The sequence below is a fragment of the Fonsecaea monophora genome (assembly GCF_001642475.1).
Source record: "Fonsecaea monophora strain CBS 269.37 chromosome Unknown Scaff24, whole genome shotgun sequence".
In the NCBI taxonomy this organism is placed as follows: Eukaryota; Fungi; Ascomycota; class Eurotiomycetes; order Chaetothyriales; family Herpotrichiellaceae; genus Fonsecaea; species Fonsecaea monophora.
Window position 1 is genome coordinate 114661 of NW_019173955.1, and position 11362 is coordinate 126022.

The 11362-nt window shown below is 54.1% G+C and overlaps 5 protein-coding genes across 5 annotated transcripts; 4 read left to right on the forward strand and 1 right to left on the reverse strand.

Moving 5' to 3' along the window:
* Positions 1–139: 139 nt before the first annotated feature.
* Positions 140–1510, forward strand: AYO21_04333 (hypothetical protein; the record flags this gene model as incomplete). The annotated part of the gene is made up of 2 exons (XM_022654306.1): positions 140–205; positions 260–1510. 2 exons carry the CDS (start codon positions 140–142, stop codon positions 1508–1510), a joined length of 1317 nt encoding a protein of 438 aa, XP_022513343.1.
* A 964-nt stretch (positions 1511–2474) lies between these two features.
* AYO21_04334 (hypothetical protein) lies at positions 2475–3331 on the forward strand (the record flags this gene model as incomplete). Its single annotated transcript, XM_022654307.1, has 2 exons — positions 2475–2823; positions 2943–3331. The coding sequence occupies 2 exons, from the start codon at positions 2475–2477 to the stop codon at positions 3329–3331; spliced, it is 738 nt and encodes a 245-aa protein (XP_022513344.1).
* An 853-nt stretch (positions 3332–4184) lies between these two features.
* On the reverse strand, positions 4185–5498 carry AYO21_04335 (hypothetical protein; the record flags this gene model as incomplete). Its single annotated transcript, XM_022654308.1, has 1 exon — positions 4185–5498. One exon carries the CDS (start codon positions 5496–5498, stop codon positions 4185–4187), a length of 1314 nt encoding a protein of 437 aa, XP_022513345.1.
* A 590-nt stretch (positions 5499–6088) lies between these two features.
* AYO21_04336 (hypothetical protein) lies at positions 6089–8770 on the forward strand (the record flags this gene model as incomplete). Its single annotated transcript, XM_022654309.1, has 1 exon — positions 6089–8770. The coding sequence occupies one exon, from the start codon at positions 6089–6091 to the stop codon at positions 8768–8770; it is 2682 nt and encodes an 893-aa protein (XP_022513346.1).
* Positions 8771–9929: 1159 nt separating this feature from the next.
* Positions 9930–11270, forward strand: AYO21_04337 (hypothetical protein; the record flags this gene model as incomplete). The annotated part of the gene is made up of 1 exon (XM_022654310.1): positions 9930–11270. The coding sequence occupies one exon, from the start codon at positions 9930–9932 to the stop codon at positions 11268–11270; it is 1341 nt and encodes a 446-aa protein (XP_022513347.1).
* Between the last annotated feature and the right edge of the window lie 92 nt (positions 11271–11362).

Genomic DNA, 11362 nt, shown 5'->3' on the forward strand with positions numbered 1-11362 from the left:
CCCTTCTTTTTTTCGTTCTGCGAACCATCTCTTCACTGTTCCTCCTTCTTCCTCAGCGTAAGACGAAGCCAAAGTTCGTGAGCACACGATAGCCCCTTCACTTCATCAGCACTGCGCAAGTGGCCGAGTTGAGCACACCATGCCCGAAGTCGAAGGTGGCGCGGTACCAACCCAAAGCAAAGGATCGTGGTCTTCTTTCCTCAAGGTGCGTCCATAAGATAGGGATGTGACTTTGGACGCGGCTGACAAATGCGCGTAGTCGATTGCCTCTTTCAATGGCGACTTGTCCTCGCTAACCGCACCGGCCTTCATCCTCTCCACTCAATCATTAGTCGAGTTCTCTGCGTACTGGGCTGAAAACACGTCGCTATTCATTGCGCCGACCCAAGAGAAGGATCCTGCCCGACGCGCTCTGCTGGTATTGAAGTGGTTGCTCAACACTCTGAAACAACAGTACTGCTCTCGCTCTGAAAAACTTGGGTCGGAGAAGAAGCCACTCAACCCATTCCTAGGCGAGTTATTCTTGGGAAAATGGAACGACGAATTCGGCGAGACAACGTTGGTCTCGGAGCAAGTCAGCCACCATCCTCCAGTCACGGCCTACTGCATCACCAACGAGAAACACCGCATACGGCTGCAGGGCTATAACGGACAGAAAGCCAGTTTTAGTAGAACTATCCAAGTTAAACAAATTGGACACGCTCTCTTGACCCTACACCCTCCGGGCAGCGACCATGCAGAGGCATACCTCATCACTCTGCCTGCTCTGCACATCGAGAATCTCATCTATGGAGCACCCTTTGTCGAGTTGAGCAAATTCATACATATCGTCTCGAGCACGGGGTACGTCGCCAAGATCGACTTTACTGGCAGAGGCTGGTTGTCAGGGAAGAAGAACAGTTTCACCGCGTCGTTGTGGAGGGAAGGTGAGGGTTCGGAGAAAACCCCTCTGTACACGGCGGACGGACAATGGTCAGACTCATTCACCATCAGAGAGGGCGACAGCAAGAAGGGCAGAGAAATTGAAACCTTCAAACCATCAGACATTAAGCTGTCCAAGCTAAACGTTGCGCCCACAGAGGAGCAGGATGTTTTTGAGAGTCGGAAAGCGTGGGCACGAGTTGCCCAGAGCATTGAGAAGGGCGAAATGGAGGCCGCGTCACATTTCAAGTCCAGAATCGAGAATGCTCAACGGGCGTTACGCAAGAAGGAGCAAGAAGAGAAGCGAGACTGGGAACGGGTGTTCTTCGTTCAAGCAGACCCCGAGGATAGATTGGAAAAGACGTTCAAAGATCTGGTAAAGATGGTGACCAACTTTGGGGTCAACAGCTGGGAGGGCGTGGCGCCGGACAAGACAGCTGGGATATGGAGGTATAGCGAGGAGAAAGCTGCCCAGGCAAAGAAGCCCTTCCACAAAGAGGGACTGTTGGCTCTGGGGGAGAATTCTGATGGAACCTCTGCACCTGTGAGCAGGGTACCGACAAACCAAAGCACAAACCCGGCGACCTGAGTTGATTGAAAGGCAGCGAAGGTTTACAGGAGCGAAAACAGGAGCCCTGGCAACAATGGCGAGGAAACATGACGATTTGGGCCAATTGGGCTGTATTACTACCTTTCTGTGAGCTATGATCTGGTATCAAGATGTTCCATTGGACTACTTGTCAGAGGATTGAGAAGATAGTCGAAACATTTCAGGCCCTTTGTCGGGCGCGTTGTCTCTCCGTGTATGCTGTATCGGCCGAGAAGCCTTCAATTGATGTAGTTATCAGATTGCGGAGGAGATTTTGTCCGTTAGTGACGGTTGGTACGATCAACTCGACGGACGAGATGAGGTTAACGCCGATCAATACCGCCCGTCATCTGTCTGGTGGCACCTGGGTGGCACCAGTGGTGTCTGCTGCTTTCTAAGCTCAGGGGAAATATGCAGCCATTTTGGAACAATGACTCTAGTTGAAGGTGTCGTTCCTAGCGACCACCGCTGCCGACTCCCGAACTACCCAATCACTGTTACAACGTTGAGGAAACCTGCTACTTGCTGGACTTAAGCCGTGTAAAGGTCGGGGTCTGGGTAGACGTTCACCAGTGCCATTACTGATATGAGAATAGGTTTCCGCAAACACGACCCTGCACCCACCACACACCCACCTCGGTTCGTCGCATAAACGAGGGGCAAAACCAATCAAGTCATGAGGACAACACGCGCAGTTCGCCACGTCATTGGACTGACTGGCTCCCTCACGGCACCTATAAAGAAGACCACCACATCGCGAACCATACGAAGTCTTGGAATCCTCTCCCCTGTCGCCAGTCCCACCTCACGTACTGCGACCTTTGCGAACCCGAGTACGAGGCTTAGAGAAAAAAGTCCATCACTATTTCAACCTGGGACCATCCACGCGGTGCGCCAGAAGAGACGACTCAGACTTGACCCTTCACCAGAGAAGACTCCCGTCTCGACGCAAACCCCCGGCACAATGTCTGCTCCTCCGTTCAATGCGCTCACTCTCTACACGGCAGGGACGCCCAACGGGTTGAAACCGGCCATCGTCCTCGAGGAACTGGGACTCAAATACGAGGTCCGCGCCATCAACCTCATGACCAACGAGCAAAAGGAGCCGTGGTTCCTCGAGATCAACCCGAATGGCCGTATCCCCGCGCTCAAGGATGGTGACCTCCGCGTCTTCGAGAGCGGTGCCATCATGCTGTACCTCGCGGACCTGTATGACAAGGAGAAGAAGTTCACGTACGAGCACGGCAGTGCGCTCTACTACGAGATGATGAGCTGGTTGATGTTTCAGATGGGCGGTGTCGGGCCCATGCAAGGTACGTTTCCGCCCTCTCGAGGTTTTCTGCTTTAGACCAATCCTTTCCCAAGGAAAGACTGTGTGAAGGCGATGATGGGCTAAAACACATCCCCCCTCTTCCTTTAAAAAAAAAAACAGGACAAGCCAACCACTTCCGCGCCATGGCGCCCGTGTATTCGGCCTACGGCATCAAGCGCTACCTCGACGAGACCAAGCGCCTGTACGGCGTGCTGGAGATCCGCCTCTCCAAGGCCGACTGGCTCGCCGGGGACAAGTACACCATCGCCGACATTGCAAACTACTCGTGGGTGCGCGCGGGCCCGCTCTTCCTCGACATCGACATCACCGAGTTCCCCGGCGTGGAGAAGTGGTTGAAGCGCATCGAGGAACGGCCCGCCGTGCAGAGGGCCAGAAAGGTCCCCAGCCCCGGCCGGACGGACGAGGAAATGGCCAAGTTGATCAAGGACATGAAGGCCCGCATGGACTCGTTGAAGGGCACGGATAAGGACGAGCCGGCGAAGGTCTGAATCAGCGCGCGTCAGGCGACACAGCGCGAGCACGGCACAGCACGGCATAGCATGCGGTGTATAAAGTGTAGATGTGTGCGAGTGGTAGAGCTGCGTATCATGCCATGGCATCCCAACTCTATAGCATCAACAAAGCTATCCCCGCTCTCTAGAGGAGTCACGCTCAAGAAACCAATATTATGGTCATCTATAGTGAAGTTTGCTTGTATTTTCGCTACAGCTCTTGTCAACGAGAATACAGGAAACATTAAATTGACTTGGGATCCGACAAGGGCACTGCCTGCTGCATGGCCCGAATCTTCAAAGTCCCAGTCCCATTGTGTATCACGGCTATGAATCGGAAAGGGGCTCAATCCGAGCATTATCATGTCGCATTGACATAACCACCAAAGGGCAAGATCTTTTGATCTCAACCTCTTCTCTTCGCTCTTTGCCGGGACCCGTAAATGGCAGAGCCATCATATAGGTAGGTGTACCACGACTCTTTCGAATAACTCGGTTGCGTCGCGCGGCTCACTGGAGGCCTTCCTACATTGTCTCATCCTGTGCCCCGCGATTGGAGTGCTCGTTTTTCTCCAAATCGACCCCGAACGCGATGGATCGTCTCTTCGGTGACGGGTCCTTCGGCCCAACCGGTCGCGCTGTGCTCTTTCTCGATTCGACTGATGCCAACTCAGACAGCGCGAGGGGCGGAGGTTTGCTGGCATGGTGGTTCTTCAATCATCACCCGATCTGTTGTTGCACAGACTTGCCAGTAGTTTAAGAGGTGCTTGGAACAGAGCAGGACTCATTTTCATTGATCAGTTGTGTTGCATTTCCTCGGTTCTGGAGAGGGGGCGTCGCTCCACGTCGCTCACACCAGCACTTGCAGCTCCGGAGCAGTGGCATAGCCCGACGACCGGAACTCTTTTCTCACCAGAATCTCCTGGCGAGCCAATTGCAGTCTCTCCGCCGTGTCAGTCTTTTCTTCATGGGAACGTAGAAAGTCGGGATAGGTTCTTTCGGCAAAATCGAGGAACTCTCTCGCTTCACTAGGATGGCCATGGCTCAAGGAAAGCTCGGCCGCATCCAACACAGAGACAAGTAGGATCCTCCGAACGAATCTGTTGGGGTTCTTTTGCCACTTCGCAAATTGTTCCAGGAATGACGGATCTTTGAGTTTCTGGAAGAGCGGATGAGCGGTTGGAGATGTTGGATGGTAGATATGGAGGATAGTCGGGTCGAAAGGAGAATGATCGATCGTCAAGCTGTACTTTAATACCAGGTCATAGAGGCTTGCAGGTAGACCTCTTTTGCTGCGTTTATTTTGTAAGAGTATTGCTCCGGCCACTTGACGCCATGACCGCTGGAGAGGCTCGGGGGAAGACTTCCCCTCTGAAAGAACGGATCTTCCGGAATTCAGACGGTACTCGTATGCCTGCGTATATAGCTGTACAGCTTCCTGTAGTCGTCCGCGGCGAGCGGTCTCCTTGATCATCAAAGACACAAGGCGATCTTCCGCACGCAGGTAAGCGACGGCATCAGGAGCATAGTCGTCGGTGGGGATGAAGATGAAGTTGCTAAAGGATCGTTCGTAAAGAACTTGCAGCCATTGCCAGACTTCACGTTCCAGGCCATCGGCATACATGACCGAGATCAGAGGCTCCATATACTTTTCATTAAGCAGTAAATCTTTCTTCTCAGCGCCTGTCATGGCGTTGAACCAGCGAGCCAATCTTGGTCCAAGTCCTTCATCCCTAGGAGATTTCCCTCGTTTCTCACGACCCTGAAGATACTGTAAAGCGCAGGACTGGACAAGGTCCGAATCAAGACCTTGCTTCAATAGAGCATCGTCAAAGGTCTTAACGGCCGTGGCAGCTAGACCGTGGGTTTGAAGAAAGGTAAGCGACTGTTGCTTGAAGAGCGGATGACCAAGGATAGTATCTAGGTGAGAATGTGTGGAATGTGTGACTCTTTGAGCCGGATCTGGAATTGTTTCAGAGCCGTGCTGGTTCTCAACGGGGGTTGCTGCTACTTTGGGCGAGGGATGGGTTTCGTCAAGACGTCGCTGGAAGGCCGACTCGAGGACGTTGAGGAGCTGCTTGGATTCTCGGGGTGATTGGGGAGAAAGAGGTGGGTGGATCGAGGCGAGCAGCTTGCGAATGGCGAGCGAAGAGGTAAGTCTCATGTTGGACTCGCGATCAGGGCGCAATCATTGTGCGCTCGAGTGTGTTTGGGATATCGCAGTAATGATGAGGAGGAGTGGCATGAGGCCCATGGACTTTGGTGGTGTCGCTGCTTGAGACTTGTGTGGGGGGGCTGAGTTGCCTCACTAACTACCCCTAGGTGGCCATAGGTAGCCCTAGATAGTTAGCTCGCACCCACTAGTCAGCTAGGTTCTGGTAGGCGTCGTGCCTGGAAGCCCTGGTTTGTTCGCACCGTCCAAGTATCAGGTGCTTGGCAATTCCCTCCCCCAGAATCTGTGGCCGCCTTTGCTTTTGCCTTTTCGAAACCAAACAAGCCTCTTGAATGTGTTCCGGCCACAATCCTCTGTCTTCATGTCAACATCACTGTGCTTTTAGATCCAACTTACCAACTCGTCACTTGCCTCACCCTGTGACCACCCTTCACCGCGGAGCCGGCTGCTCTTTTAGTAGCTGCGACTTCCATTAATTTCCCATTATTGTCACCGTCTCCCTTGGTCAACTGCCAACGATCCATACCTCCCTTCCATCCTCATACCCAACATCCCTCCGCATCCCTCATACCTACAATACAATGGCAGAAGTCCAAAGCCGCGGAAGCGGCACCAGAGGTCGCGGCGGATTTAGAGGTGGCAGAGGCGGTTTCCGTGGCACTCGCAACCCTTCGAGATCACAACACAAACCAGATCACGAGCAAGAGAACATTCCTCCTGCAACGCTAGAAGATCAAGGCGAGGTCGGGGAACTGCTCAAAAAGTTCGGTGACAAAGTCCCTCTTCTCAAAGAAATCTGTCCTGGTTGGAGCGATGAAGATCTGGTCTATGCCTTGAACGAGACCGACGGCGATGTTAATGCTGCGGTTGACCGCATTTCAAGTGGTAAGAGAGCTAACAGCTTCGTTGCCATCCTCGAATGTGCTAACAATCTCGCTTCAGGTACCATCTCACAATGGGGTGAGGTCAAGAAGAAACACCCAAAGCCCAAGGAAATTCCTCCTTCATCGACCGACGCTTCTACTCGGGGTCGTGGCCGTGGTAGCTTTGAGGGTCGAGGAAGAGGTCGCGGTGCTGAACGCGGTGCGAGGGGTGGCCGGGGTGCAAAATCTGTCTCTGCTACACACACGAATGGTACAAAGGCCGCGCAGACAACTGATGGCTTGGACTCTGTCACTTCTGCTGTGGCAGACGGTGCTCCGGCGACATTCGACAACGCTCCTACAAATGGCGATGCGATTGCGCCGGCGCCAGAGAGTTGGCCAAATGAACCTGGAAAAGATTCACTCGCTTCTTTGCAAACCGAAGAGCCCAAACCCGCTTCAGCTGCAGCACCTGCTGCCGCCAAACCCGGCGGCTGGGCTGGATTGTTTGCTAAACCTGCTCCTGCTCCCGCTCCCAAGAAGGCTCCTGCTCCACCCCCTCCTGCTGTTGCGCAACACGAACAGGTACCGGTTGAGCCGGAGCCAGCAACTGAAGAGCCTGCACCTCCTGCTGAGCCTATCGCCCCGCCCCCGATCGAAGCGGTGGATTACAACGAAGAAGGACCAAGTGAGCTGCCATCCGCGCCGCATTCGGATACAGGAAAAGATCTAACACCGCCTAAAGATAAACTCACAGAACGGAATCTGGAGAAGCTGCCAGACACGTCTCATCCTATCGAATCTGCCACCGCTGCTAGCACCGTCGCAAGCACCCAAGATCCACTTGCCGCTCCGGAACCCTCTAAGATCGCCGCTCGACCAATATCTGGATACGCTGCTACCGCTTTGAAAGCCACTGGAGGCACAAGTCGATCTGCAAGCTTCGCGAGAAAGGTCATGGAACAACAGGAAGCAGTAGTTATGCCAGGAAATCACGCTATTGAGAAGGCAGCTGTACAGTTTGGCAAGCTGGGGCTGAACGGACCGGATGACGTGGATGTCGACGAAGATCGAGAAGAGCCAGAGACACGTACTCAACTTCCGGACGATTCCCCTGCTGCCCCTCGTGCATCCTTGCCTCCAGCCGTGCCTGAAGCCCAGCAAACACCCGTGCAAGCTCCAACCCAACCGTTGGCTGAGGCTCCATCGACTGCTCAGCGACAAGCATCTGGTCTACCTTCCGCTCCCCAACCGGCCCACGAACCATCGCCCCAGACCTCTTCGGCGTATTCAGAGCAGTACAGATACGGGCAGGGCCAGAAAACTTTCGATCCTTTCGGTCAACCTCCAACCACCCAAGCCCAAACCCAAGAACCGTTTTCCAACCAAGTTCCAAGCCAACCCAGCACTGCCACCTCTCAACCGGACTACTCATCTTACTACAATCGGGAAGCTTACAATTACTATGGCTATGGTCATGGGCAAGATGCTCAGCGTTCTGGCAGCACTTTCGGTACTTCAGCTCCGGATAGCCAAGGGCAATATGCCACCTCACGTCCCCAACATGCAATGGGTCAACAGGAAGCGCAGGGCAGTGGTCAAAATACGCCGGCGCCTGGTATTCCCGGACCTCCCACTCAACAACCCTCTGGTCACATGCAGCAAAATCAAGGTCATGGATACCCCGGTTATGGTTACCCGAGTGCATACAATCAGCAGTATCCCCAGTATGGTGCCAATTACATGGGCACCATAAATCACCGTTACGGAGCTAATCGGCCGATGTTTGATGATGTTCGACGTCAGGAGACTGAATACTATGGTAGTCAATACAACTATGGACAAAATCACTATGGCAACACGTACAAGTCGAACATGTATGGACAACCTCAGCAAGGCTACTCCTATGAGCACTCGTCGTCCCCAGCGAATGTCAGCGGCTTTGGGCGAGAGGGAGGTTATGGTCGAGCAGGGTCGGCTCAGCCTTCTGAGGCTCAGCAGAGTGCTGCGGGCAGCACCGGCTTTGGTGGGATGCCTGACCCCTTCGGACGCTCATCCTCGAGTTTTGGACAGGCTCAAGGCTTGGCTCAACAGCATGGGGCTCATTCCGAGGATCCGGCTAAAGGGTCCGGACCAAGTCCCTCGATGCAGGGTGGCCGCCCTGGGTCTGCCGTGAACAGTTTCCCTGGTCAGCAAGGTGGTCTGCCTCCTCCATCACAGCATTCGGGCCAACAGGCTTTCGGCGCCTATCCTCAGTACGCAGGTGGATTGGGCAGTGGCCACCAAAACACTCATCAGAACACGGGATACGGCGGGTATGGCTCGAATACTGGCTTCGGTACATATGGCGGATACGGTGGCGGCCGCGGCTGGAACGGCAGCTATGGTTCTGGCCATTAGTGCATGGTGAACTGAAAACGACACCAGGCACCAGCAACATCATCTCTCCTCTATTTTACCTCATGGAGTCGGGAATTCGATTCTTGTGCAAAAGGAAAAATGGCGAAAAGCACGGACAGAATGTCGAGACTGTTATTGCACGGAGACCATGCACCTATTGCCGGGGAAAGGGCTTTCTGAATTGCCCGGTCTTTTCTTCATTAATTGCGACTGTACTTGTACACAAAGAATTCTTGCCGACAAAAGGCTGATAGCATTGAAGGATGGATGGAAGCAGCGTTAGGGCTCTGGGAGGATGCACATTCCTCGAAATTGTCATCACGGATAGGAAGGGAGCAAAAAGTGATAGGTGATAGTACCAAGGGATGGCCACGGGGGCTTGTACTGCATGGTGGCAGCAACAATCTCTGGAGGCCACTGATTGAGTTGAATGGATCAATGAAATTCCGACAGCAGAAGAGAATTGTGCGTTGAAAGGTCGTGTCCTATTCTTTGTCGACCCAGCCCTTCAGCCTTGCGTTGTCTTGCTCACGTGCGTTGATATTTCGAGGTGATCATGTGATCAGGCCGTCGGTCATCGGAAGAAAGATATTACAGTCCGGCTTGGCAATATTGGGCGAGTACATTTTCCTTTGCTTTTTCCAACGTCCTGCTCATGCCTATCTCGATCTGTCGACGGCGCAAAATGAGGTTCCATGTCTGAAGCGCCGAACCAGGGTGTCTGCACCCTGCTGAGGTGATGAAACATGACCGACCAGTCGGGCAATCCGGCCTGAAGGTTTCCCCTCCGTGTTTTTTGATTTGGCCTCAGAGCCCTGTCATTCAATTGGCTGCTCTGCAACGTTGCTCCAGACCCTGGATTTGAGCGAGTGAGCACTGCGTCCCAAGAATCTAGGCAGACTTGTCAAAAGATCGAGCACCCCAATCAAGCATGACAATCAGGTAAGCTCGTTTGCTTTGATTGTTTGTCCAGGCCCGAAGTCCAGCGTGACGCTATACGAGATCGGGGATGTAGTTGTCATTCAGTCATTGGGTAAGACGAACCGTCCGCGACTTGAGCAGCTATAATATGCCCTACCTTCGTCTAGAACATCACCCAGAGTAGAGTTCACCTCCCGCCAAGGAATAAGAACCATATCAGAGCCTCCTCACAGAAACAATGACTGCTCCGAACAAACCTCGCCTGGTCATCATTGGCTCCGGATGGGCAGGCTTCTATTTGGCCGAAAACATCGATCTCAATGCCTATTCCATCACTCTGATTTCTCCACGTCGCACATCAGCATACACGCCACTCCTCGCCTCTGCGGCGGTAGGTCTGTTCAACTTCTACCTGGCCGAAGAGCCGGTACGCAGTAAAGCGCGGTCGGCGTTGCGCTTCATCAAAGCCAATGTTCTCGACGTCAATTTCCACACAAAGACCTGTCGCTGTGCACCGGCGTTTGATGAAGATCCCCAACTCGCCAACGATGAGTTCGACGTCGAGTATGATTACCTCCTGATGGCGCCCGGGTGTATTCCCAACACGTTCGACACGCCCGGTGTGGCCGAGAACGCCATCTTCATCAAGAACGTGTCGGACGCGATGAGGGTGCGCAAGACGCTCTTTGACTTGCTCGAGAAGGCCTCTCTGCCCAACGTCACCCCCGAACGTGCGCGCGAGCTACTCCACATCGCCATAGTCGGTGGCGGCCCCACTGGCATCGAGCTCACAGCTGAACTGGACGATTTATGCCAGGACGAGCTGCGGTTGACGTACCCACTTGTCGCACAGTACGTTAGTATCTCCGTGTACGACGTGGCGCCGAACATCTTGAGCGCGTACGACAACAAACTGCACGAATACGCCACAAGTCAGCTCGAAAGGCGCCACATCGACGTCGCACCGAACACGAAGATTGAGAGGGTCGACGATCAGGCACTGTATATCAAGGACAAAGGTAGAGTCCCCTACGGCATGCTGATCTGGGCGACGGGCAACAAGCACGTCCCGCTGCTGGACAAGATCGACGTCAAACTGTCGCAGCGAGGACTCAAACGCATCTTGACAGACGACCACCTCCGCGTCCATGGAGGTGGAGAAACAGGCCAAGTCCACGACGGTGTATTCGCCCTGGGCGACGCCGCCGACATCGAAGGGGCGTCTCTGCCAACCACGGCCGAAGTCGCCGTACAAAAAGCGCGCTACCTCGTACAGAACTTTAACGAGCTCGCCAAATCCCTCGCCGCCACCACCACACAATCCGGCCTCTCCAGCGCCAACGACGCGTTCGACAAACCCTTTGCGTACTCGCAGAAACAGCTCGTCTCGTACATTGGGGCGCACGACGGCGTCATCGCGGGCAAGGGGCCCAACTCCGACGGCTGGACGGGCAAGAGCGCCTGGCTGGCCTGGCGCAGCGGTAGTCTGATGTGGAACCGCAACTGGCGGAGCCGGGTGGTCATTGTCTTTACGTGGGTTTTGAATCGGGTGTGGGGGAAGGAGATTGCGAGGATGTAACCGGCAGCTCGGCCACGCTGGTACGAAGAGAAAGTGCAAAGGGTGACGGTAATGAAAACACACGAGGCAACAAGATGTGCTTGCTTGCTACG